The sequence below is a fragment of the Neofelis nebulosa genome, chromosome 10 (genome assembly GCF_028018385.1).
Source record: "Neofelis nebulosa isolate mNeoNeb1 chromosome 10, mNeoNeb1.pri, whole genome shotgun sequence".
NCBI lineage: Eukaryota > Metazoa > Chordata > Mammalia > Carnivora > Felidae > Neofelis > Neofelis nebulosa.
This window is the reverse complement of record NC_080791.1, coordinates 74,647,639-74,675,451: the sequence shown is the minus strand read 5'-3', so window position 1 is coordinate 74,675,451 and position 27,813 is coordinate 74,647,639. Positions and strand designations below refer to the sequence as shown.

At 50.8% G+C, this 27,813-nt stretch overlaps 1 protein-coding gene and 1 long non-coding RNA gene across 4 annotated transcripts in view; one reads left to right on the top strand and one right to left on the bottom strand.

Annotated features, from left to right (window-relative positions):
* Positions 1-1,008: 1,008 nt before the first annotated feature.
* Positions 1,009-8,788, bottom strand: LOC131487584 (uncharacterized). The gene is made up of 4 exons (XR_009249832.1): positions 8,240-8,788; positions 4,261-4,457; positions 2,177-2,253; positions 1,009-1,928 (listed from the first exon to the last, which is right to left on the bottom strand). It is a non-coding gene; the product is annotated as an uncharacterized LOC131487584 (long non-coding RNA).
* The window catches only part of PTPN5 (protein tyrosine phosphatase non-receptor type 5), a 56,376-nt gene continuing 36,912 nt past the window's right edge, over positions 8,350-27,813 (top strand). The window contains exons 1-2 of one of the 3 annotated variants that reach the window (XM_058688431.1): positions 8,350-8,367; positions 25,811-25,901. In XM_058688431.1, the coding sequence (XP_058544414.1) occupies positions 25,882-25,901 (20 nt within the window). In that variant the 5' untranslated portion in view covers positions 8,350-8,367; positions 25,811-25,881. Of the gene's footprint in view, positions 8,368-9,216; positions 9,546-25,810; positions 25,902-27,813 lie in introns of those variants that run through there. The other 2 variants (XM_058688432.1, XM_058688433.1) reach the window with 2 other exon arrangements.

Genomic DNA, 27,813 nt, shown 5'->3' with positions numbered 1-27,813 from the left:
TTGCTCCAGAGAGAGAGAGAGAGAGAGACAGAGAGAGAGAGAGAGACAGAGAGAGAAGACAGGGAGGGAGGAATGATGGGAAGGGAAAGGAAAGGAAGGGAAAGAAGGGGTGGGGAGGGGAGAGAAGGGGAGGGTAAGGGAGGGGGACGGGAGGAGCAGGGAGAGGAGGAGAGGGGAAGGGAAGGGGAGGGGAGAGATAGGAAGGGAAGGAAGGAGAGGGAATGGGAGAGAGAAGGGGAGGGGAGAAAAGGGAAGGGGAGAATAGGGGAGGGGAGAGGAGGGCAGGGCAGGGAAGGGAGACCAGAGTTTTCTGCTGGCCCTGTCTCCAGGCAGCCTCTGGTGCTGCTGTCTTCCTAGCAACAAAAGCTATGCTGCATTGTTTGAAGTACTCATTTTTTTTTTTTATTCAAAATCAAAAAATGAAGGATAAACTCCCAAAACAAAAGGCATTTTTCTTCCGAGGGCTTAGATAAATCATAATTCAAGGACCAAAGAGTCAAGGGTGAGCAATCCCTCAAAAACCACCTGCAGAACAATTATGCATTGTCAATAGCAGAACGCATTTCCAAAGTGCCGACGTGGAGGGCCTTGGAATCGTCATATTCAAGGGCCTCACTTTACAAAAGAGGGATGTGTGATTCACAGAGGGGAAGGGGTAGGGTCGTAACTCAAACGCTTTCAGAGGCCAGGGAAATGAAGCCAGCTGGGGACAGACAAGAGACATTTTGGTCATGTCACAAAAAACACATCACTTTCCTCCTTAAGAAAATTACAGATGAAGTCTGTGGACAAGTGGCAAATAGCACACGCTCTGAGTAATGGGGAGAAGACTGGGGACTGCAGCAGACTGGACACGCCCCCCTTCAGGGGAGCGGCTGCTCTCCAGAGCCACTGGTCACGGTCATGTAGGCACAGAAGCCTGAAGTTGCCAGATCTTCTGGTATTTTTTTAAAATATAGATTTGTACTGGAAATGTCTTAATCTTTTTATTTTTTTTATTATTTTTTTTTTAATGATGACAAGTAGTTTGATTTAGTTGCAGTCCAAACAGAGCCCTTCTGGAGTCTGGATTGAGCCACAAGTGTTTGGTGTGTGCCCTCTGGACTGGAGTACTATGGGATGGCAGGGAAGGGGGCTTCTGGGAAGCCCCGTGCTCTGGGTTTAGCTCAGCCAACCACTTCCAGGAATAGTTTTTCTCTGGCCTCTGTTTTCTCATCTGAAATGTGAAGGGGATGAAGTAGGGGATTTCCAAGTTTATCTGGCAGTCTCTGGGTTTCTGAGTGGTCTTTACAGACGGAGGCTCTCACTTAGCAAGGCATTCTGGGTAGATCACAGGGCCTGGAGGCAAAAGGTCCACACACGTCGCTATCCCTCCCTGTCCCTGTCATACTGGAACTTCAAACACCACACGTCTAAAACTGAGCTCTCATGTCCCACCCCCAAATGGCTCCTCAGCTAGCCTTTACCTACAATGTAGAGTGCCGCACCTCACCTTGTTGCCCAAGTCAGAAACCCTGCCCTCATCCTAAAACCTTCCCTCACCCTCCACCGTCAGCCAACCAGCAAGCCCTGTCAATTCCACTTTTTTATCTGTCAACTCTGTTCACTTCCTTCCATCTCCAGTGCCAACCTCCTAATCCAGGCAGCCATGCTTTTTCACCTGAATCACCCTAAAATTTTCTCCCTTCTGCCATTCTTATCTCTCCAGTCCATTCTTCATACTGGCAGTCAGAGTTGTCCTCATACGACACAAGTTCCCAGCTTAAAATCCTTCTGTCGTTGCCCTCAAGACAAAAATCCAAACTCCTTAACACGAGGCGCTTCGTTTTTCTTTTTTGTTTGTTTTGTTTTGTTTTTTCTGGGCTTGCTCATGCTCTAGACTCCTCTGGCCACTGCCCCAAATGCTCTGCCCTGGAATTGGTGAACTCCTGGAGAGAAAACAAAACAAAACAAAACAAAACTGAGGCTTGTCAACCAAGGAGTTCCCAGAACCTAGCACAGTCCTGACCCCTGAGAGCCGCTTGCTGCTTGATGAAAGGAGCCAATGGATGGATGAATGAGTAAACGGAGGGATGAATGAAGGAATAGATGGTGAATGAGCGAGTGAATATATGAATCCAAGGACTCCTCCACCTACTGTGTAACTCCAGAGCATATGCCCCCTCACTTTCCTTACCTGTAAAAATGCCTGATCTTACTTACAGGTGATTATCAGGAGCAAATTAGACAACAGGTGTAAATGACCTTTGGAACCTACAAAAGCAGAATGTAGACGTTTCTTGCTACATGCCTTCTTCTGTGTTTCACTTTCCTAGCTCACTACCTACCTCAGTTCCCGCCTGATAGCCTTAAAGTATGAGTGAAATTCGCTAATGTATGTAACATGCTTTGAATAGTACCTGGCACACTATAAATGACTAAGTGTTACTATGAAATGATGATACTGAGGAATAATCTATACTATCCTCTGAGGTGCCAGATGTAATGGACCTTTTTTGGCTGCTCTTTTGGTAACAGATGCCTAGTTTCCTCTTGGGTGAAGTCTGGAGAGGACTGTCAGTCAAGGTGCGCCCTCCTCTAGCCGGTGGGGTAAGTCTACAACCAGAACCCAGCCAATCAGATTCTCGCTTTCCCAGGACTTTGAGTCTTGAGTGGCAGGAAGGAAAGAACACCAAGTCAAGTGCATCTCCATGGTGACATCTGGATGTGACGGTGGAGATGTTCCAACCCTACAAACCTACAAACCTGACTCCCACCTTTCCAAGCATGGTCCTTCAGCCTTCTCTTCCATCCACAAGCTCCACCACGGTCTTCCAATAAACTCCCCTGTGCCTGTGTTAGCCAATAGTCACTTCTGTGGCTTGTTGCCAGAAAACCCTAGCCATCACTGCTCTGGGGTCAGGAGACAGATCAGCCATTAACACCCTGTGTGACCTCAGACAAGGAATTTCTCCTTACACTCAGTATACTCTTCCTAAGGTGGCGGGGGGGGGGGGGGGGGGGGTCTTAACTGGCTGACTATTACCAGCCAGTCAGCAGAACCATCTGGGGAACTTTCTTAAGATCAAATGTCACCCTTTCCTACTGAGTCAGACTTTAGGGGTGGGGGGTGGGGCACCCAAGAATCTATATTTTTTAAATAGATCTCCCAAATGATTCTGAGATGCAGCCAGCCTGGGAACCACTGGACTTGACATCCTCTGGGGATGAGAGCAGAGGGCCGGAATTCTCAGTGCTTCTCTGCTGCTGCTGCTGCTGCTGCTGCTCTCTAGGATGCCACGTTCAAGTCAAGTCCCATCACTCTCCCCAAGCAGAAGCCTCCTGTAGCTCCCAGCACATTAGAATGAAACCCAAATTCCCCCAGCCTCCTCTATCACATCATCTCTCGCTGGCCTCCCTGCTGTGCCTACAAGAGAAAGTTCTGCCTGGAAAGCTCTTCCCCTACTCTGCATGGTCAGCTCCTTCTTGTGACTCAGGTCTCTGCCCAAATGTGATCTCTTCTGAGCAGCCTTCCCTGAACACCCAGTCAGAAGTGGCCCTCCCCCTGCCTTCACTCTCCATCACCTCGTCTCTTTTTCTTTTCCTTCATTGCTCTTACCACTATCCGAAATCATCCTTTTATTTGTTATTTCAACCCGGTCCATAGGCAGTGTGCTGCCACTAGAACGTACATTCCATGGGAGCAGGGAAGCTAACTGTCTTGTTTTCTAACAGGGACGCAGCCTCTAGAATAGTGGCCAGCTCAGAGGAGGCCCTCTGTAAAACATTTGGCGAATGAATCTGCTTCGTAGGATCCCAGAGAGAGACAAAGTTCTGACTCCCACTCCTCCTGACACAAGTGTTTCTGATGTTTCTTCCTGGGATTGGCAGCCGGGTGTCCTTGGCCTTCACCTTGAGCTGACAGGCTGGTGTCTGCGGCTCCCAGAGGCTCGGCCCGGATCTGAGGCCAGCTCCTACAGCAAGATCACATCACACCCCAACCCGCATCCACCCCAGCAATTGGTCTCGGCTCAGCTTCTCCTCTGACAAACCTTGTTAACGTCCTTGGCTTTTCACTCTTCAGGCTTGCAGCCAGGAAATATGACTCCGGAGGTGAGCTCTTAGGAACACAAAGATGTCCTCTCCTTTTAAGTCAATTATTTCACACAAATGCTCCACTTTTAATTTGCCCATCATCTCCATCCCCACAGCATCTGCTCCAAACCCCAAGTCCTTGGGAATGCTACTTGGAAACTATTCCCAGACCCCTAAATGAATTACCTTTACCAATTTAGATGTGGGATGATGCCCAGCTTTTGTCAAGAGACCTCATCAAAATCAGCTCCATGAATCTCATGTGTGCATTTGCTTAACAATGACACTAAGGTCATTGGCCATGGGGTCCGTAAGAGTCTACCATCAGGAAAAGCTTCCTGAAGACTTGTTCTGAGAGCTTAGTGCTAGAGTTACCTTGAATTCTGTATGGAAACGAACAGGAGAAAAATAAAGAAGAAAAGAAAGGAGGAAGGAAGGAAAGAAAATATGAGCTAGAAAAAAAAAAAGTGACCTACTTTGCCACTTTAGACATCTTGGTCTCTTTTTTCCTCTCTGAAATAATCATTCAAGCATTCAACAAAAATCTATCTATATAGCAGGCATTGTCTGTGATCCTTGGGAATCTATCAAGTGTTCCAAACAGTCAACAGTGTCTGCCCATGTGGACCTTGTATTCTAGTGGAAGAAGACGGACGATGAAACAGTGAGTATATAAACAGTTAATCTGTCTAATTTAAAATTAAAATAAATAAAATTCTTAAATACAGTATCAATAAAGAGTATATTAAAGAATACCTTATGGCATATCAAACATACGCTTCAGTTTACAGATTACCCAGTATGTTAGAAGGTAAAATGTGCCATCCTTGAAGGAAAAGGTAAAGGGGTATGGGGGCAGCTGAAGCGGGAGGAAGAATCAGGCTCCGCTATTAAGGAGAGTGGTCAGGGTGAACCTCATCAAGGAGGTACGCCTGAGCTAAGACTTGAAGGCTGGGAGGGCATTAGTTCCATGTGCTAACTATTTCCCTCTCTTTTTGACATCCAAGAAGATCAGAACAGGCTTTGAGGCTCCATCCCAGTACTCTAGAAGCCCCTATGGTCTGCACATTGGTGGTCTTTTGCCCCTTGGAGAGGCAGGGCAGGACAGGGGTGAAGGGCATGAGTTCCAAAATCCAGCTAGATTCAAATATTGGTTCTATTGCTCACTAGCTATGTAGCTTGGAGCTTCATAGCTGATCTCCCTCGCCCTCAGTCTCCTATGCCTCAAAATGAAGATAATAGTAACACTGAGCTGACAGGGCTCTTTTAAGGATTAAATAAAATAATGTACACAAATTCCTTTGCACTCAGGAAGAGCTCGATAAGAATCAGCTGTAATTACCAAGGCTTGGTCTTCTCTCTCAAAGTTTATTTACATTTTCCTTGGTCCTGATTCTCCGTCCTTATTGATATTGTAACATTGTTTTATGGTTTCTGCTCCTGTGGTAAGCTACCTCAAATCCTTTGTGGATTGGGGTGGGTTATAAATAAGTAAGTAAATAAATAAAATCTGGATAGGGGAACATTTTCACTGAAGCAAAACATTTCATTATCAGTAGAGTGAATTCCAAGTGAGACCAAAAGCAAGAAATATTGACTCTAATCTCTAAGAGCCCATCAAAAACCACCAGGAAGACACTCTCTGGTTACTCAGACCATCTTTCTTTCCTCCTTCCCCTCCTCTTTCGCAAACCTTTCTTCCTCCCTTCCTCCAGAGAGGGTAAATGAGTCACACAAAATGACCCAATAAGCCTAAATCCTCCCAATGCCCCATCGACTTCATTGCCGTGGGACTCACAGAATTCTCCTTCTTCTCCATCAGAGAAGAGAAAGGAAATAGGTGGTCTCACTCTCCACGCCGATAGGATTAAGACACAGACAGGTGCTGCTCAGGGCACAGAGTCAGATATCGGCCAGAATCTCACTCCGGCCATTAATTAGGGAGTACTGAGGCCATGGGGAAGCCCCTGGACCTCTCTGGGTCTGTTTCCCTGTTGGTAATAACAGTGCCTCCCTCCTAATGTACTCATGCTGATGAAAAGGGTGAACACAGGGACATAACATGGAATATCTTGTTTTTAAAGCCTTTAATAAAAGTTAGACTTTCCTTCCTTAACTGCACCCTAGGGTACCCCTCGCTGGACAGTGGGAGTCTGAAACTCTACAACAGGAAGAGAATGCACAAGACAGAAACAAGGTAAGAAGACTAGTTTAGCTCTATCCCTATGTGATAGAAATGCCCTACAAGGACAAAAGAAACAGATCATTTTTTGAGCCTCTACTAATTCGTAGGTATATTCATATAGGTATATATCATGCAAGTATATTATCATATATATCATCACAGTTCCTCACAGCAACCCTTTGAGATGAACATTGTTTTCTTTTTTTTTTAATCTTCATTTATTTTTGAGAGAGAGACAGAGTGTGAGCAGGGGAGGAGCGGGGGGGGGGGGGGGGGGGGGCGGACACAGAATCTGAAACAGGCTCCAGGCCCCGAGCCATCAGCACAGAGCCCGACGCAGGGCTCAAACTCACGAACCGTGAGATAATGACCTGAGCCGAAGTCGGACGCTCAACCGACTGAGCCACCCAGGTGCCCCGAGATGAACATTATTAATCACATCTGAAGCTAGGGCTGGTCTCGGAACCTAGAGCAGCCAGCTGCAAATGTCTGGGAAGCAGCACTGGCCTTCTGGAGTTGTCTTTCTGAAGGGCAACGACTAGCCTCCACCACAGGACATCCCAAGCACCATTGACAGAAACCTGTGAGGTCCTGGCCCTGCTGGAGTGCCAAGCTTCTGTGACTTCTGAGCTGGGTTCAAAAAGAATCTGGGCCAGGCTGATCTTGCAGAGGCTCTCTGAGCCCTTTTCTTCCCCCACCCCCTCCATCAGCCCCCAGGGCCTTCACTGTTAAGGCACCCCTGCTCTATGAACTAGGGCTTTGGAATTAGCTAGATCTGAATTTGAAATACACACGCCCTCACATATCAACTGTGGGACCTTAAGTCATTTATTCATTCTGGTTCCTCTTCTGAAAATGGGGATATCAAAATGCCTGCCTCCCAAAGTTACCATGAAGATTAAATAGAGCAGCGCACTGAAAATACACAAAATGGTGCCTAGAGCATACTAAGTGTTCGTTTACGGTCACTGCTATTGTTCCATGGACGCCATCAGGGAGAATCAGCCTTATGCTGAAGGACAGAGAAGATGCTCTCGGAGGGAGAGCAAGTCCTTGAGCAGCAACTGACATGTCTACCCGCGCTTCCTTACAGACCAACCATCACAGCCTGGTTATCAGACATTTGACCCTTCCCCTCACGCCACAGGCAACTACTTAAGGATAAGAAGGAGACCTAGCCTGCCTCTGTGCCCCTCCTAGGGAAAACGACTAATCAAGATCCAGGCCTTCCAATCAATGCCTTTGTACACAAATATGTACTGATGGGAGAGATAAGAGACCCAGCCCTTTCCCAGGAGTTTCTAGTGTGCTTGGGGGGTGGGGGGGGGGGGAAGACAAGGAACTGCTGTCACAGCAGACAGGAATGAGTACTGAGTATCCCTGGGGATATGAGTGAAGGCCCCATAGAGAAGGAGGTATTTGAACTGGACCTTATAAACTAGGTAAAATACAGGGGCATGGCTTTCCAGGCTGAAAGCACAGCATGAACAAAGGTTAGAAATGGGAAAAATATAGTTTGTTTAGAGAACAGAATTTGGGTGAGCCTGGATGACTGAAACGCCAAAGGACTGAGGTGAGAGCTGGAAATGAAGGGCCAGGGAGCCACAGGAAACACACAACAAAGGTCATGACTACCATGGAGAAAATAGGGGGAGTAGGCCTACAATTTAAAATAGGATGGTCACAGAAGGCCTCTTTGAGGCGACACATTGAAGAGGTAAAGGATCAAGCCATGTGACTACCTTAGAGGAAGTTTCCAGGCAGAGAAAATAGCCGTTCAAATGTCCAGAGGCCACAGAGTGGGTGCCATGTTGGTGATGCATTTAGAAAAGCCGGTGTGACTGGAATGGTGGGAAGTGAAGTTAGAGCTCAAAGGGAGCCAGATCTTGAGAAGCCTTGCAGGCTGTTATAGGGGCTTTAGTTTTCGCCTGGATGAAATGAAGAGCCACTGTAGGATTTCCAGTGAAGGAGTAGACTTACGTTTTAAAAGGATGGCTCTGACTGCTGTGTAGAGAATCAACTGCAGGGGGCCAAGGGTGGAAGCAGGGAGACCAGTCAGGAGGCTATTGCAGAAATCCAGATGAAAGAGGATGGTGGCTGGAACCAGGGTAAGACCTGGGTGGTGGTGCGCCTCGGTTTCCCCATGTAGAAATGGAGCTTAGGATCCCGCTCTGCGTGCAGCCTGACGCCTCAAAAAGCCCCCATCTGGGTGGAACATCTGGAACCTCCGGCCAGCAGGGTGCCAGCCTGAGGAATGTAGGATTGTGGGGTGCGTGGGCAGCTCCTTGCGCATCCCGGCCCATGGTGCCCCTGAGAAAGCCAAGACAGGTGCGCGCCCAGCGGCGAGCGTCAGGCGGGAGAGACCTGGTGGAGGACGGTCTTGCTCCCTAGAGACTGAAGAGGGAAGAGTGGGAAGGCAGGTGCCTCCTCCGAGCCCTGAAGCAGGTCCTGGGCACCCGGCGCCGTGTGCGCCCGGGTATGCAACCACTCTGTGCAGGTGTTGGCATCGTGCGGGCAACATCGGGGAGCGCCCCCCCCACCCCCCACGGCACTGACCCCTTTGTCTCGCTTTCCTCTACCCCCATCTGTCTGTACGTCCCGCATTGGGTTCGGTGCGCACGGCCCCGCTGGGGTCCCTCTGGCGGTCGCCGAATAGGCGAAGCCCGGGCCCGGGGCTCCCGTGAAGAGAAAATCATGAATGAAATGCATGCGGTTCTCCAGCTCCCCCGCCCTCCCTGTCCAGGCAACCTCCGCGCGGGGGCGGCGCGCGCGGGGACTCCGAGCGGAGTAGGGGGGGAGGGGGCTCCAGAGATCAGGGTCGGGGACTAGGGGTCCGAGATCCCGCCCCGCTTGGGCCCTGGGCGCTGCCGGAGCACCCGCGCCCCGCCCGCCAGCCCCGCGGGCCCTGCGCAATTCCCGGGGAGAGGCGCCAGGCCGCCCGGGGGCGGGGCGGAGCCGGGGCTGGGGGGTGCCGAGCCGACCCGGCGGCTGCGCCGGCGACTCCGCAGCCCAAGCGCATTTGGTGGGGCGGCCGGGCTAGGGAGCGCGCACGGAGCGCGGGACGGAGCGCCGGGCGGACGGACCGACGGACGGACGCCCCCGCACACGCAGACGCACAGAGCTCGGCGCGGCCCCCGTCACACACACACACACAGACACACACACACACACACTCGCGCAGACACACACAGGAACACACGCAGACACACGCACACTCGCGCGCGCACATCCTCCCGCCAGCCTGCCCGCCCGCCCGCTCGCCGGCGCCCGGAGCCCGCTCTGGCCGGTAAGTGCGGCGCCTCCGTGGGCGCCTTTGTGTGGGGAGCCGGTAGGTGGAGGGCGTGGGGTCCCTCCCGGGCGGCCCCACGACCGAGACCTCCTCCAGCCCCCGGGGCTGAGAAGCCGGCGCCCGCCACCGCCACGCCCCCATGGGGCTCCCTGCGCCCCCGGACTGGGGGAGGGGGCCCCGCGCCGGGGAGGGGTCCCGCCGCTGGGTACCGGGGAGAGAGCAGCAGCCACTCCCCACGAAGCTCGTGCACGGCTCCCGGGAAGGATCGAGACGGTGGTCCCGGGTCCGAGCCTCGGCAACCGAGGCTGGTGCGCGGCTCTTGGCTGCATTGCCTCTCCAGGGTCTGAAGCCCCGGAGGGAGGCTGGAGATCGCAGCTAGCCTGCTGGCCTGTAAAACGCGGCTCCCAGCCTTCCCTTCGTTTCGCCTCCCCCGGACCAACCGTGTAGCTTAAACAACCCGCTCCCCACCCACCCCCAAAATAAGCGCCCAGCGCATTCCCCTCCCCCAGCATGCCCCTTTTTCCTAGATGAGGCCCAGGCTCCTGCAAAACCCGAGACTGTCCGAATCAGAGCCCTGAGGGGCTTACCTTAGTAAGGATCACTGGCTTAGAGGGTCGGGATCAGATGAACCTTTGGAACTCATTTAATCCCCTCACTTTACAAATGGGGAAACTGAGGTCCAGTGAGGTGGCTTGACCAAGGTCACCAGAGAGTTAGTGACAAAGCCCGCATTCGAATCTAGGGTCTCTGGCTTTCATACTCATTTTCTTCCTACATAATTCAATCCTATACCCATTGAAGCCCCTGAACCCCAAAATTCATCTGAGCTTCTTTGTAATTGCAGCCCTGTCTCTACTTGGAGCGGTAGGTGCCATTCATTTGCTACCATCCTTACTGGTGGGACGGGGATGGGGGGGTGGGGGGGGGGAGGGTTGGCCTTTAGTTTGCCTCAGCCCCCAAGGAGAGCTCTCTCATGCAAGCAAACACTCCAGGTTTGGGATTTAATTTGGGAGAATGAAGCAGCTCCAGGCCAGAGATCAGATTCCATAGTGTTGGGTTCTCCCAGGGGTCACTGAGCTTGTGTCCTCAGTTGGACCGGTTGACGTGGCATTCAGGAGTCCACCCCTTCCCCCACCTTGACCTGACTCTATGCCATCCCAGTCACTCTCTCCTCCTCCTTAAGGGCCTGGGTCTTCTACTCCAGCCGGGCCCTTTTCATCATCTCTTTGCAGAGGTCCCCAAGTCCTTGATGTTGGGCCATTCCTTCCTCCTTCATGTCTGTTCAGTATGGCCCTTGGTGTTGCTGACAAAGCTTTGGTGGAAGCTTGAGCTACAGCCTCACCAGGCTCAGGTGGTAACTCACGGCAAGTCTCCCCTCAAGGGCAGCTGGGTGTCCCCAGAGCTGAGCCCGGTGCCTGGCGCAGACAGGGTGCCCCGAGAGGTACGTTGAAGGAGTGCAAGCTGGATGGTGAATGGATGAAGTCAGTCACTTTTGAGGAGATTTCGTTGAATGAGATGGTTGGCAAGGAGGGCAGTGTTCGGCTTCTGGGGGCCTGAGGCTCTCGTCTCAAGAGCTGCCTTCCTGAGTGGGATGAGCAGCCTGGCACGGAGCAGAACCAGGATGACTAGGTGGCATAACTCCAAGGACCACCACCCACATTGTGGTCCACATAAATGGCTTTGTCCTCCAGAGCCGCCATTGACATATACTCTAAAATGAGTGGTACCCCTGGATTTTTGCCGAGCAGTGACTCCCACCCTGGGAGTGAGGAGATCTCGGTTCCAGGCCCAGGTTCTTCCTCACTGGCTGGACAGTTTCGGTAAATGCTCATCACCTCTCTGAGGGTCTCAGTTTCCCCATCTGAAAAATAAGATCATTGGCTTGGAAATTTTCAGGCTATCTTTTAGGTCTGAACTGTTGAAAGGGTGGGGTGGGGGAGGGGAGCACTTATTTATATAACTGCTGTGGGCCTGACTTTCCTCTTCTATTACTCTGTGAGGGAATAAAATGAGATGAGATAATTTATGTAGGGTACTTAGCGCAGTGCCTGGGGCACAGGAAAAGCTCCAGAATCGGTAGCTATTAATACCATTAGGGCCCCAGCTTTGTGGATATACCCTCTGCTTCTTCCCTCTTCGGATTGCCTGAGGATATGGGATTTTAGGGCCTCAGAGTCCCTCTGCCTCAGAAAATCCCTTCCCCACTGACCTATTCCTGGATTTAGGGCTCATCCAGCAAGAGACCTCCATGAAACCTCCCCGGGACAAGTCACACTTTTGTTTACCCGTTGTTTAGCTGCTGATCATGACCGAATTTAGTCATTTATTAGTGCCAAAGCTTTTTTTACGCTGTCACTTACATTTAATTCTCCTAACACACCCATGATAGTCATAGTGTGATTGTTCCCATTGCACGAATGGGGAAGTTAAGACTCAAGAGTTTAATTTATCTAAGGGTGCATACTTCGTAAGTCTCAGACCCAGAGAGCTGTGGGTCCAGCTCAGATCATCTGAATCTGGGTTCTGAACTCTCTTCTACATCTCATGTTGCCGGTGCTTTCTGACACCTGCCCCAAAAGAGAAACAGATGACCTTTGGGAAAGAGTTGAGAAGGATGGACTTTATATTCTTCCGGAAAATCGGGAACCGCTTCTTGGAGAAGCTGTGTAGCGTTTGAGTTGGGTCTAAATGATGAGTACACTAGAAGAAAGAAGGGAAAGTATTTCAAGTATTGGAAGCAGCATGAGCAGGAAACAGGCAGTGGGGCTTCTAAGGCACATGTAGAAACCAAAAGCAGTTCGTTCCAACGGGAGCAAAAAGGAGAACCGAGGGGTTGTGAGACGGAAAGCTAGGTAGGAAGGTGGAGGCAGTTTCTGGGAGGATTGAATGCTGACCTAAGGGATTGGTCTTTAGTTTCTTTTTTTCTTAATTTTTTAAAATGTTTTTTTATTTTTGAGAGAGTGCAAGCAGGGCAGGGGCAGAGAGAGAGAGGGAGACAGAGAACCCGAAGTAGGCTCTGTGCTGTCAGCGCAAAGCCCGATGTTGGGCTCGAACCCACGAACCGTGAGATCATGACCTGAGCTGCATTTGCCACCCAGGCATCCGGTCTGTAGTTTCTGGGTAGGGGAGAGATGTGATCAAGCCTGGCCATGAGGAAACTCATCCTGGCTGCCCTGTGGAGAACAGACTGGAGGAGAGGATTTGCTGGGAAGCAGCCCAAGTAGGAAATAATGACCGTGGTCTAGGTGAGAGATAAGGGCGGGGGGGGGGGGGGGCGTTGTAAGAATGAAGAGAGAAAGGAGTTGATGCAGGAGGCCAGAGGGTCACCAAAATTGGCAGTTATGGGTGCTGGAGGGACGGAGGAATGAGAAGTGGTGGCAAGGTTTTGAGCCTGAGTGGGTAGGAATGTCATTCACAGAACGAGCCCAGCAGGAGGAGGAATGGGGAAGCCTGAGTGGGGGCCATGGATCTGACGGGGAACCATAATGACTCCTGCAAAGCTGGCTCACTGAGCACCCCAGACTGTCAAGAGCCAGTTTGTTCATTCATTCATTCAGTCTCCAGATACATATAAACATCTGTTATGTGCCAGGTTGTTCTGGGCTCTGGGGATACATTGCTGGAAAAGATGAACTTCCTGCCCAAGCTCTACCAAGGGAGACAGAAAATGAAACATAAGTAAAGATATGACATTTCAGGGGGTGAGCAGTGCTCTGGAGAAAAATAAAACAGGGTGGGGAGGAGGAAGAGTGAAGGAAGACTTTTGCCTTTAGATAGAATTGCCTTGGAGAAGGTGATAGTTGACCAGAGACCTAAAGGATGCGGGGAGACCAGGGGGACTAGCATTCTAAGAAGAGAAGACTGCAAGTGCAAAGGCCCTGGGGTAAGAATACCTTGGTGTTTTGAGGGGCTATAAGAGATAGGTGGAGAGGAAGTTTGGTAAGGGAAGAGGTAGGAGAGAGGGGCAGGGCCAGATCCTGTAGATGTTTACAGGCCTGAGGAATAAGAAATCACAGTGTTAATGAGTCCCAAGAGAACCAGAGTCCTGTTATTCTTGTATTCTTGATGACTAGCAGGCCGAGCCTGACACGCAGCAGTGGCTTACTAAATAGTTGTTGAATGAATGAATATTACAAATGACCATTTGTGTGTGAAGCTTCATACCTCGGAACCATACGAACCCCTAAATAAAGATATTATGGGATAGTAAGCTGCAGTATGATCAAAATGATAACACTCAGATGATTTGAATGTGCTGTCATTCAAGTGTGAGAAGCCCTCAGTTTGCAGATTTGTTCAAGAGCAAGCATCTTGGTGAGAATTTCTAACTTTGGGCTAATGTAGGGGATAAACTGTTCATGGCCAAATCTCCTTGTCACTGTGATGGCAAAAATAAAGACCCTAAATTTGTCCTTCCTTTGCATGGCGAGGTGGTTGTTGAACTCATTAGAGAGGCTTCCACATGTCTGTCTTAAGAGTGGAAGTGTTCGTTCCCCTCTCCTGGAACTCTCTGGAAGCCACTCAGGGGGATTTGTGGATTTCATGTGGGTGTCAGTTCCAAAGATTGTATGTTTCATCATCTGCCTAAGGGTGTTGCCTGGCCTTAAAAAATGAATTGTATTGTAAAAATAACATGACCATACTATAAAGCAAATGTAAGGTTAGCCATGGGTTTAGATGTCCCATTCTGTTTCTTCTAAAGATCAGTATTTTTTTTTCTTCCTGCAGTTTGTTTTACATATTTTTTTAACTTAAATTCCGGCTAGTTAACATAGTTTGAGTTTCAGGTGTACCATATAGTGATGCAGCACGTCCATACAATGCCAGGTGCTCCTCGTGACAAGTGCAATCCTTAACCCCCCTCACCTGTTTCACCCACACCCCACGCCCCGCCCCTCCATTAACTCTCAAGTTTGTTCTCTATCGTTAAGAGTCTGTTTCTTGGTTTGCCTCTCTCTAAAGGTCTGTATTTTTTAATAGATGAAATCAGCCCACATCTAATTGTAGTACATTGCAGTTTTCACTTAACATTGTATCATAACTTCTGTGTTCCATCATGATCTTCTTTTTAGCCTCAGTGGCTTTACTGTATTTTGCTTAACCATTTCCTCATCGGTCGATATAGAAGTGAACATCCTCAACCACAACTTCTCTGTCTCTGATTCTCAAGGCATCCATTTTAAGCATCCTCAAGAGGGTAGATGATGGGACCAAGGCGGGGTCTAAAGAGGGGCCCAAGGATAGGGGAAGGGGTGACTGTGGGAAAATGTGAGTTGATTTCATGGACACCAATGATGTGGCCCTGGGTCCTGGGGCAGAAAGAGAACAGGGGACACCAGAGCAAGAGCCAAGGAAAGGATGGATAGGGAGGTCATGAGTCAGGAGGCCAAAGTCAGTAGAGCATTGAGGGCATGGCAGAGTGGTACCCAGCACCCTCCGGTTCGAGACGGAATCCCTCCAGCATTTTGTTGATTCAGTTCGGGGTGCTTTTTTAAAATTATGAAGTCCATAAAGTTGGCTCTTTTAACCATTTGTGAGCATACGGTTCAGTGGGGTTACATGCATTCACAGTGTTATACAGCCATCACCACCATCCATCTATAGAACTCTTTTCATCTTGTAAAACTGAAACTCTGTTCATGAAATAATAATTCCTCATTCCTTCCCAGCCTCTGGTAACCTGTACTCTACTTTCTTTCTCTGTGGATTCACCTGTTCTCGGTCTCTCATACAAGTGGAATCACACAGTATTTTGCCCTTTTGTGTCTGGCTTATTTCACTTGGCGTGATGTTGTCAAGATTCCTCCATGTTGTAGCATGTGTCAGAATTTCCTTCTCTGTTAAGACTGAGTAATATTCCATTGTACATATATACCACATTTTGCGTATCCATTCATCATCCGTTGATGGGCACTGAGGTGGCCTCCAGCTTTCGGTTACCATGGACAGTGCTCCTATGACTGTTGATGAACACGCACCTGAGCCCCTGCTTTCAGTTTTTTGGCTATGGACCTAGAAGTGGAGGTTTAACTTCTTGAGAAGCCATGGGGGCTTTTATTAAAAAGGATTCTTGTGGGCCCACCATAAAAAAGGTCACTGACTGAAGTCTTAGGAGTTTGGAGTCTGGGAAGAAGCCATGAACGTTTAAAAAATAGATTTTTGGGGGCACCTGGGTGGCTCAGTTGTTGGGTGTCTGACTCTTGATTTTGGCTCAGGTCAGGATCTCATGGTTTGTGGGATAGAGCCCTGCATCTGGCTCTGTGCTGACAGCGTGGAGCCTGCTTGGGATTCTCTCTCTCTTTCTCTCTGCCTCTCCCTTGCTCCCAATCTCTTTCTCTCTCTCCCTCTCTCTCTCTCTCTCAAAAATAAATAAATAAACACTTGGGGCGCCTGGGTGGCTCAGTCAGTTAGGCATCTGATTTTGGCTCAGGTCATGATCTCACAGTTCGTGAGTTTGAGCCCAGCGTCGGGCTCTGTGCTGACAGCTGGGAGCCTGGAGCTTGCTTTGGATTCTGTGTCTCCGTCTCTCTCCGCCCGTCCCCTACTTGCACTCTGTCTCTCTAAAAATAAGTAAACATTAAAAAAAGTTTCTTAATAAATAAATTAAAAAGTAGATTTTTATGGATTCTGCGTGGCCTTAGAGATAGCAGAGAGGAAAGAAGGCAAGAATGGAGTACAAATGAATCCAGCCTCCATTTCTGAAGAATTACTGTGATGTGGAGACATCGTGGGTGGAAAAGAAAGCTCTCAGGAGAGGTCTTAGTGGATGCAGTTCATTCATGCATGCAAGTATTTACTGTGCCAGGGAATCCACACGGCCACAAGGACCCTGCCCACAAGGAGCTTACAGCTCTTAGGTGTGCCAGAGAAGTAACCCGGTGATCGTGCTCCATACTGCTGTGTGCTATGATGATAATGATAAACACTGGCTTTTTCTGAGTGCTCATTATATTATCTCACCTAATCCTCATAACAGTTCAGTACAGAAGGTCTTTATTTCCCTCGGCTTACAGACTCCAAAGGCTTAAGGAACTTGCCAGGAACACACAGCAAGTCAGTGGCAGAGCCAGAATTCAGACCAAGGCAGTCGCTGTCCTCTCGTGTAGGGCCAGTGGCTGTGGGATCACAGGAGAGACACCTGCCCAGCATGGAGATCAGAGAAGGCTTCCTGAGGGAAGGGGTGAGGCAAGCATTTGAGTGTAAGTCAGCTGTGTCCTTCTTTTGCCCATGATGTCAGGAAATGGTTTTTTGTGGCAGCAGCGTCCCGCCCCACTGCCGGTGACCTGATCTCCCAGGGCACCCCTCCTCCCTGAGACTCCATTTCAGGGGAAGATGATCATTCATCATCCGTGGTGCTTATCATGAGGCCTGGAGGCCAGACGGGGGGCATTTCCTTTTCCCTCTGACATCAACTGTCTCTGACCACTCAGGCTAGCCTCCTTTCAGCCGCTTCTGGGGGGCCTCAGAGGGACGTGCAGGGCCCCTCCTGGGCCTGAGCAGCTTCAGGACAGCAGGCTGAAGTTGACCAAACACAAAGCCCCAGAGTGGCAGTGCCGGTCATAGGTCATTCTCCGCCATTTCACTGCCCTGAGATGCCTGGATCTCATGGGCTCCCATCATGGCCAAAGCCCCATCTTCCCCAAACCCAGAAATGGGCAGTTCTCTCTGCTCTGTAAACCCCTGGTGCTGCCTGTGGCCTGCACCAATGCTTCCCAGTAGGGCCCCTCTTGGCCTTTGAGTGGGAGAGCTCTTCATTGTGAAAGCATCCCTGGCCCCGTCCTCTAAATGTTGCCAGCGGCACCCTCAGTCGTTGTGACAACCAAGAGCGCTCACACGCATTTGTGAGATATATTTTATGGGGGGACCTTGGGTGGCTTGGTCGGTTAAGCGACCAACTCTTGGTTTCCGCTCAGGTCATGATTTCACGGTTCTTGGGTTCAAGCCCCACATCGGGCTCTGCGCTGACGGTGCGGAGCCTGCCTGGGATTCCCTTTCTTTCCCTCTCTCTCTCTCCCTCCTGTGTACTGTCTTTCTCAGAATAAATGAATAACTTAAAAAAAAAAAAAAAAGAGGGGCACCTGGGTGGCTCAGTCGGTTAAGTGTCCGACTTCGGCTCAGGTCATGATCTCGCGGTCCGTGAGTTTGAGCCCCGCGTCGGGCTCTGGGCTGATGGCTCAGAGCCTGGAGCCTGCTTCCAATTCTGTGTCTCCCTCTCTCTCTGCCCCTCCCCCGTTCATGTTCTGTCTCTCTGTCTGTCTCAAAAATAAATAAACGTTAAAAAAAATTTTTTTTTTTTTTAAAAGATATATTTTATGAACAGGGAGACGTACAGACCCTAAGTGTTGCCTTCAGTGAGTCTTGACAACTGAATGAAGTTATGGAACCATCACCAGGATTAAGATGTGGCACATTTTGGGGCGCCTGGGTGGCGCAGTCGGTTAAGCGTCCGACTTCAGCCAGGTCACGATCTCGCGGTCCGTGAGTTCGAGCCCCGCGTCAGGCTCTGGGCTGATGGCTCAGAGCCTGGAGCCTGTTTCAGATTCTGTGTCTCCCTCTCTCTCTGTCCCTCCCCCGTTCATGCTCTGTCTCTCTCTGTCCCAAAAATAAATAAACGTTGAAAAAAAAAAAAATTAAAAAAAAAAAAAAAAAAAAAAGATGTGGCACATTTCCAGCAGCCCTGAAAGTTCCCTCTTTCTCCCTTCCAGTCAGTACCTGCCCTCGGAGGTTAACTGTTGTTCCTGGTTTTGTCATTCTGGATGTTTTATCTGTTCTTTTTTTTTTGTTTGTTTTCATTTTTAATGTTTGTTTATTTTTGAGAGAGAGAGAGAGCTGGGGAGGGGCAGAGAGGGAGACAGAGGATCTGAAGCGGGCTCTGCACTGACAGCTGCGAGCCCGATGCGGGGCTTGAACTCACGAACCGTGAAATCATGTCCTGAGCTGAAATTGGACACTCAGCCTATTGAGCCAACCAGAACGGTTGTGTCTGTTCTCGATCTTCATATGAATCGTAACATAGATGTGGTCTTTGGTGGAATACAGCAGTTTGGGGGATCCACCCATGGTGTTGCACCCCCAGCATCACTGACACGGATTTCTAAATGCCAGCTCCAGTGGCGATACCTGCCTTCATCCTACTGAGAATAAGCGACCTCCGGGTTTAAGTCCGTACGCCCTAGCCTGCCGCACACAGCCGTCTGCCGTGGCGTGTGAGTCCCCTCTGCTGCCCACTCTCCAGCTGCACCAAGGTGCCCTCTTTCTCCTGCCGCCCTGCTCTTTTCATCTCTCCTGGTCTTTGCCCCAGCAGTGTTCTCTGCCTGGAATGCCTTCCCCGCTGTTTGCCAAACTCCCACTTGTCCTGAAGCTGCTCGTCGTCTTTCTGTGCAGCTTCCCAGATCCTCCCATTGTGCCCTCCTAGGCACTCCTGTAAGACAGCCTCAGTTGACATTTAGCACATTGAAAAGAATTTTTTTTTTAATGTTTGTTTTTGAGAGAGAGAGAGAGAGAGAAAGAGACAGAGTGTGAGCAGGCAAGGGATAGAGAGCAAGGGAGACACAGAATCCAAAGCAGGCTCCAGGCTCCGAGCTGTCGGCACAGGGCCCGACGTGGGGCCTGAACTCACAAACTGTGAGATCATGACCTGAGCCGTAGTTGGACGCTTAAGTGACTGAGCCACCCAGGTGCTCCTGACATTAGCACACTTCTGATTCGATGCTCTAGGCTGGCAGCTGGCTGAGGGCAGGGACTGAGTCTTAGACCCAACAGAACCTGAGAGTAAAGAAATGGGTATAAGATCATAGCAGGCCTTGTCTCAAGATTGTGTTGGAGGCAAACTGGATTCACAACAACTGTGCAAAACAAATCTCAGCCACCCTCTGAAGCTGATAAAAGAGACACAGTGAGACATCTCTGATTATAGATTAGAAATGTAGAGTGAAACTCACCGCCAGTGAGGCAGAAACCTCCAGCCCTTCCGCAGAGGATCTAGCATCATGGGAAATGGCATCAGTGGGTTCAAAGCAGTGTAGCTCAGGGAGCCAGGGAAGAGACCAGAGTCAATCAGGGAAGGCTGCCTGGAGGAGGTCAAGTTCCAGCAGTTTTCAAAGAGTTACATAATCAGGGGATAATTCACCGAGAGCCTTAAAGCATGATCCAAAGCCGCCTAGATCCATCCTCTTGTGACCCTGGTCCTGAGTCTCACATGGCTGCCCTTCCCTTTCCTTTCACTTTTCACTCACTTCCTTCTTTTTTTCTCCCGCTTAGTCCCCCGTCCCTGTCTTCCTTTCAAATCTGAGTGTACAAGGAAATGCTGGATGCACATTGCCCTGCCTCCCATCCCTCTTCCTCTGCTCTGGGCTCCCTGTCGTGGGCCAGATAGGAGGAAGCCTGTCCTTTGCCCCTTCTTAGCCTGGGCAACTCACGGAAGCCCAAGTTAAGGGCAGGAGAGCCAGGGAGCAGCCCAGGGTGGGGTGCAGGCTGTTGCCAGATTCCGAGTCACAAATCAAATCCTGGGAGAAGAATTTAGCCAGAGGAGAGGTCGGCGGGCCCTGGACTCACTGGAGAGGCTTCCTGAAGGAGGCATGGTGCTGAAGCAGGCCTTGGAAGGGCCCGAGGCCACAGCTCAGACAGGAGGAGCAGGGAGGCCTATGCAGGAAGGAGGAACAGGAGAGACAAAGGCTGAGAATCAAGAGTGAGCGTGGGAGGTGGGGCAGTTTTCCTGGTGAAGGAGGATTTGGGGAATCCTGTGAAGTCAGCCTTCCAGCCCCAAGGGTTTCCGGGGCTGACGAGGGGGACCTGGAAACAGCCCGGGGCTCTCCAGAGGGAAAAGGAGTCTGTTCTGCTGGGGAGGCCCTGCGTTGTTCTCATTAGCTCCAGAAACACCTGACAGAGCCCGAGGAGAAAGGAAACCGACCTTTGTAGCTGATGGCACTGCCTGGTACAAAGAGCTGGAGCGTCTCCTGTGCGGAGTTGACTTAGAGGGAGCCAGGAAATGAAGCTTTGAGCCAGGTCAGCTGTGATAACGAGGAGGCTGTCTGCCTCGGGTGGCCTGGTACTTTCTGTACTTCAGTCACTTGCACTTTACCACCACCCTGCAGCAGGCAGCTCTGTTGTTCCTGCGGCCCAGAGGAAGAAACTGAGGTTCAGAGAGGTTCAGACATTGGCCAGGGATCCCATGGGGAGAGGGTGGCAAAGGGCACAGCGTTTTCAGCCGGGTCTCTCTGCCTCTCAATCCATCCTTCTTCCGAGTGCCATGATTGCTCTAAGGTGTGTGACCTCAGAATGGCCAGCTGTCATGTTTCAAGGGATTCTACCCATAACTGAGGACCTTTGTTGACAACCTGTCCTGGGCCCCAGGTCTCCAGCTGTGCAGTAGCACGAGGCACTGAGAGGACTAACTATCCTTGGCCCAGGACCAGGCTCTGTCCCGTCTTCTCCGTTGGCCATCTGAGCAGGACTAGAGTGACACTTACCTGCGCCCGTGCCGGTCCCTAACCCTTCCAGGTGCCGATTAGCTCCTATACGAAGTGAGGTAACGATACCTCTTTCACCAGGTGGCTGCGAGGGTCCAATGAAAGAAAGCATTGGAAAGCACTTGGCGCATAGTAGGTATGCGGCTGATGTTTATTACATCTGAATTCAGGAGGTCAGACCCGCTTGCATTTAAACCTTGACTCCTGGTTCCATCTGGTCTCTTTCTTTCCCATTCCATTATACCCTCTGTAGTCTCTCCCGGCAAACGAGCCTCAGACCTACCTGTTTCCAGATGCCGCCTCTGCCTCACCTCTCTCAGGCCCTGCATCTGACTCTGTTTTCCTGAATCTTTCACCAAATCCTAAAGTACCAGGGTCTTCCCAGCCTGTGCTGTCACTGCTGGGGCCAGGCCTGAGCACAGTAGGGTTAAATCAGAGGCAGAGGTGGGGGGACTCTGGCCCTCACTGTGGGGTGTGGCAGGAACTGGAGTCCTCACTAGCTGCAGCGGGTGGGTGGGCGACGGGGGAAGGGAGGGACAACCCTCCCTCACTCTGAACTCCGGCTCTCCTCTCTGGAAGTGCATACAGGCCCTCCGAGAAGTGGTTTTGTAAGTGATGAAGAACAAAGCAGATAACACACGGGACCATCGTGGACGATCCAGAGCAAGGCAGAGGCACAGCTAGTCCAGGCCAGGGGTGGGTGGGCGGGCATCAGGGACACCTAGGGTTGAAACCAGAGGTAGGTTAGATACCAGCAGCCCAAACCATTTGTGATCAGGGTGGATGTGGTGACCCGACACAGGCTAAGTGAGAATGCTGGTTCCAGGTGGGTTGGGGAGAGAGTCGTAAGAGTGGACAAGGCCCCAGTCCTAGAAGGCAAGCGACCAAGGCAGAGACTGCCTGCCAGGGCATCAGGCGAGAGGCCAGGTGCTGGGACCGGGCCAGGGTCAGAACCAGACAAGCAGCAGTGAGTGTGGTTAACAGCTCCCAACAACCATTATATCTGCTAACTCTTCCAGAGGATACAGTGTGCCAGGCATTCTTCCAGGAGCTTTAGCAATGCTATTTCAAAGGTGAGAAAACTGAGGCACAGAGAGTTGGAGTAAAACTCCTGACCTCCTCCAAGACTGGCAGCGTGACCCCTCACATTCATAGCTTGAAATCAGCCACCGTGGGATCATTTACACCAGGGAAATTGACGAATGCCACTCATCAGGGCTCTGAAAATTCATTTATTTATTTACTTTCCTGAGAACCAATTTATTAGCATAACACAAGACTTATTCTAGAGTCTCCGTGGACCTCAGCTATGTGGGGAAAGAGGGCTATATTAACCGAGAAACAGGCAACACCTGACGTACAAGATGGTGGCAGCTAACGGTTTTGGGAGTTTACTGGGCCCCATTCTAAGCATTTTCCATGTATCTTGTATCAAAACTTCTGGGAGGATCAAAATTCACTTAATCTCCTTAAGAATCCTTTGAAGTACACTGGTTATTCCCATTTTACAGGTGAGAAGACTGAGGGCATAGGAAATTCAAGGATCTTGCCCAAGACTGGGCAGCTACTGAGGGATCTGGAGTTCATACTTGGGCAGTCCAATCCCAACGCCTGTATTTGTGTGTGTGTGTGTGTGTTGTAAGTTTATGTGTTTATTTTGAGAGAGACGGAGCACTAGCAGGGGAGGGGCAGGAAGGGAGAGAGAGAACCCCAAGCAGGCTCCACGCTGTTGATGCGGGGCTCCAACTCATGAACTGTGAGATCATGACCTGAGCTGAAACCAAGAGTCAGGCGGTTAACTGACTGAGCCATCCAGGAGCCCCTGTACTTTGTGTTTTTTAGTGAGCCATTTATTCATGCTCGGGGTCTAACCTGCTTTTAATTTAGTTTTTCAAGAAACAGATCTTGAATATCTGCCTGGTGTCAGATAGAGTACAGGCACGGGAGACAGGGAGGTCCGTGTCCGAGGCCCTACACTTAGTGGTTTAAATAAACCCTGGGCCTCGGGTTGAGGCAAAGTGAGTTTGAAGCCTGGTTCTGCCACTTACCAACTGTGTGACCTTGAGCAATGACTCAGTCTCTCCAAGTCCCAGTCTCTCCGTGTGTAGGAGGAGGACGAGAACTGTGTCTAGTTGGTTGGGTTATACTGAGGAATCTGCACCCGTTGTAAAGCACAGGTTTGTGCACAGATACCCCAAGTGGGTTGGGGATGCGGGCACCAACAGATCAATTCTGAACAGAGACGTGAGAACCGAAGACGGAGTGCCCAGTTCTTCCTAGGGGACTCAGGGACAGTTCTGCTGAAGAGATGACGTTTGAACAGGATCTTAGAAGGGGCTTACAGAGCTTTCCAAGCAGGGAAGGGAAAGGGAGCTTTTCTAGTGAAGGGAAAAGTATATTCCAAGGTGTTACAGGTAGGCGTGAGCATATAACTGAATGGAGATGCCGGAACACCGTCACAAGAGGTACGATCGTGCCTGCGCGCTGCTGATTGCCAGTTTTCCCCTTTAGTTTACAGCTAAACTCTGTAGCTGGGGCTTGGGAGGTGTTGAGAGAGGGCACAGAATGAGTGTTTTTCAGAGTGCTGGAAAACATGGTTAAACCAGATGACCTTTGAACTCTGAAATCTTCGACTGATTTTGGTGGGGGCGGGGGGGGGGGGTGGCTCACCACACAGATAGGGCCACCCACAGCAGATACTAATCACCAGAACTGGACGTGGCCTCTGTCAGTAACTGGCTAGGGTGGGAACCCCCCCACACACCTGGAGATTGGGCGGCCTTTGCCAGGCTCCATGGACCAAGGCCTTGTTTCCCTGCTGCTGGGAGCGCCCTCTGCTGGTCCCTTGTCACTCCCCTCCATCCGCCTCATTAAATCCACCTTGACAGCGCTGAAATTGAACTCGACCTTAAGGAGAGGCCCTTCAAAGCCATTAAATTTGATTCTCTTGATTTTCAGTTGGCACTCCTGAGACTCAGAGGAAATGACTGGCCCAAAGTCACAAGGTGGTCTCGGGCAAGAGCCCAGGGCTGCTGGGTCCTTGGCCAGTGAGTGCATTTGTCGCTTCCGTAATGGAACACGGCTGCCACCATCACCTACACTCTTCACCCAAACCAGTCTCTCTGGGCTGCTTCTTCACATGGGGAAACCTGAGGCCACAGGCCAGGGCAGGACTTCCAGTCACTCCCGTCATGGGGAAGGCACACAAAGCTAATGGCCCCTCAGAGTGAGCTCCTTCAGGGCCCTGGGCAGGAAGACAGGCACGCTAGCATCCACCCCTCTGGCTCCTTCACTAATTTGCCCACTGTGTGAGCCTGGAAGTCACTTGGCCCCCAAGCCTTAGTTTCTTCATCTGTGAAATGGGTTGCAGCCACATAGACCTATAGTGAGGATTTTTTTTTTTTTAAAGAAAGTCTGCTGATGCGTTCGTGTCCACTCTCTTCCTATTTTCAGAGCATTGTTTTCAACAAAGGCTGAAAGCCAGAAGAGAAGAGAGCTTAGGAATATGGGTGGCGAGGGGCAGATCTGTCATTACTAGCTGTGTGGCCTGGGGCTGGTCACTTCACTTCTCTGAATCTCCATTTTTTTCATCTAGAAAACATGGGTAATGAAAGTATGTTCCTCCTAGGGCTGTTTGAAGAATTAAGGTCTGTCTCACCTCCCTAGAAAGAAGAGGAGGGAGATGGAGAACAAGAAGGAAGTGTTTCACAAATGAGCATCTCAGTCAGTGTCCCCGTCCCATGTCACACTCCATTTTCACTCTCCCCTCGTCAGACAGATTTTCTCTCCATCTCTTGTATGTGCCCTGATTTCTCTTAACTCCAGGCCTGTTCCCATGCCCTCCTTCTGCCTAGAACAGCCCATGTGCCCCTCTCACATTCCGTAGCCGTTGACCCCAGCTCCTCCTTCACATCCTAAATCCCTTCCCGGGAACCTCTCCTGATATCCCCGCCTCATTAAGGGCCTCACTGGTGCCCCCACAGCACCCTGCACTTCTCCATCGGACTGGCCACCTTTGTCACCATTGCCTTTGCTGACCTGCAGTCCCCCATTGTGCCTTGAGCTACGGTTCACCCCATGGCCTGCACAGAGAAGCTGTTTAATAAACACTTGTTGAGCAAGCGAATGTTCTAGTCCCTGAATCTGACTCACACGAAAGATGGAAAACTTCGTGTTGCCCGAGCCCCTCCACAGGCTGGACCTCTCCAGCATCCACCTTCCCTTCCCTTCTGCCACACCCACACCCCAGTCTCCCACCAACAGAGCAGGATGGAGAAGTCATCATTTATCTGGGCACATCCCAAGCAGAGAACACTCAGACCCTGTGTTTGGGATCCAGAACACTCCAAGTTTGCAGTCTGCTCAGACGTGGGGACAGATGGCTGGACAGTGGACAGCTGGGCAGGGAGGGTAGGCAGCTTGGCAGGATGGAAATAGCAGTGAACTAAGCATTGGGAGCCCAGGGCTCAGAGCCTATCGGTTCCCCAAGTTCTCTGCACATATCAGTCTGAGTTCTTTGGTAACCAGCAACAGAAACTGACTCAGACATTTAGGCAGAAAGGTCTAACACAGAATAACAGGTAACAGACCTCTGGTCTTGGGCCCTCCTGTGGCAACGGATAAGCAGGGCACCAGGAGAAGAGAGTGGCGACTCCCGAGAGGACATTTGGACTTTCTAACTCTCTGAAAACAGCTGTCCACGCTGTGTGATGTGCCGCCAGGCACTTACCCTCTCTCACCTCAGTCCCCCATCTGGGTATTCTAAAGCTGGCTTCTCTCCGTTCACATCTCCAGTGTGCTTTTCTGCGGAGGAACTTCCTGCCCTGGCCCCCGATGGCGCCTTTCCCCATCCAGACACCTTGGGAATGAATTATGAGGAAGCCAGGTGAGTGATGTGTGTGGGCTTCCCTGCAGCTCAACCTGTTGAGGAGGACAAGCCCTCTCCATGTGCATGCGCTGGGACGTGTGACTCATTTGCATGAAGCAGTCAGCCCGATCATTTGTCTTCCATGAAAGCAGCATGTCCTTGGCCCATGCGTGCTGAACACGCTGATGAACATCTCGATGGCATTATGGGCCACTTTCTGATCGTGGTCTGGCTGTCTTCTTCAGGCTAGGAAGATCCTAGCTAGAGTCTGTCTTCCCAGAGCCCCCAAAGCCACTAACCCTAAGACACTGCCTTCCACTTGACCTCTAATGTGTCCAGCAATAGGCTCAGGCCCTGAACACCTGGGATGCAGAGGTGGCTGAGGGGGTGGGGATGCTCTTAAGTGACTGGAAAGCTGGTGGGGGGAGCAGGTGCATAAACAGCTAACTATAACAACAGAACAAAGTAAGAGGCAGAGAGAAGTAGTGGGCCAGGAGTGTGGGGGGGGGGGGACCCCGAGATGGGAGAGCTTGATTCTCCCCAGGAGATCAGGGACTGCTCCATGAAAGAGGTCATGTTGAGGATGAGTAAGGCCTGGCAGGAGGGGAGAAGGAAACTTCAGGCTGAGGGAAGAGTGGGAACAAAGGCCTAGAAGTCGGAGTATACGGGGAATAGCGAGGTCTGGTGGTATCAGAACTCTGGGAGGGTCATAGGAACTCCATGTTAACAGTGACGGGTGTCCCGGGGGCCCCGGAGCCCCAGGAGCATGAAGCCCAGGGTAGAGGCACATCTGCCTGCGTTGGGTCCGGAGGTTGCTGGGGGCCCAGGAATCAGGCTTTACCATCCTAGCGCCGCCTGGCCCCTCACCCACCCAGGAAGAGGATGCAGCTCTGCCTCCCTCCCCAAACCTGTCAGCTATTTCTCTACACTAGCCCTGGGCAATGCTGGCATTTATTCCATGATACCTCCCATCGGCACCCACCCATCCCCCATCCCACCCCCACCCCCCAGGCAGAGGTGAGGTGCGCCTGGCCCATCCCAGACAGGCCTCTGTTAGAATGCTGACTCACCCATCCCGCAGCAGGTACCTGTCCCGTGTCTCCCCCACCAGCCATGAGTTCCAGGAAGATGAGGTGGGCTGGTCCAGGTCCCATCTCCAGCACCCAGCAATGGTGGAATAGCTGTGGGGCACACGTTACCTTCACACACACGCACACACACACACGCACGTAAACAGAGGGCGGTGTTGCCACGCGGGCTGCGAGGGGTCTGACCACCTGACGTTATAGATGAGGCTTCAGGGGCCCAGGGTGAGAGAAGATTCCCCAAAGTCATAAGTGTGTTGGAGGCAGAGTTTAAAGGAGACGTTGGGTTCACAGCAGACTGTTTGTAATAGCCAGAAGGTGGAAACAACCCTGATGTCAATTGCTTGATGGACGGATAAATCAAAGGTAGTGTATCCACACAGTCGCATGTTATTCAGCCATAAAAAGGAATGAAGTATTGATATGTGCTGCAACCTGGATGAACCTAGAAAACATCATGCTGAGAAGAGAAGCCAGACACAAAAGACCACGTATTATATGATTCCGTTTATATAAAATACCCAGAACAGGCTACTCTATAGGGACAGGAAGCAGATTAATGGGTGCCAGAGGCTGGGGTGGGGAGGATGGGTGGGGGGGCTCCCTAATGGGTATGAGGTTTCCTTTTGGGGTGATGAAATTGCTCTGGAACTAGATAGCTGTGGTGGTTGTGCAACATTGTGAATATATTAAGTGCCACTGAATTGTACACTTCCAAATTGGCTAAAAGAGTGAATTTTATCTTATGTGTGTTTTACCATAATTTTAAAAAGGAGTAGATTGGGACTGGATCAGATACTACCGGCCAGGTCTGATGTCCCTTCCTCAAACACATGCTACTGGTC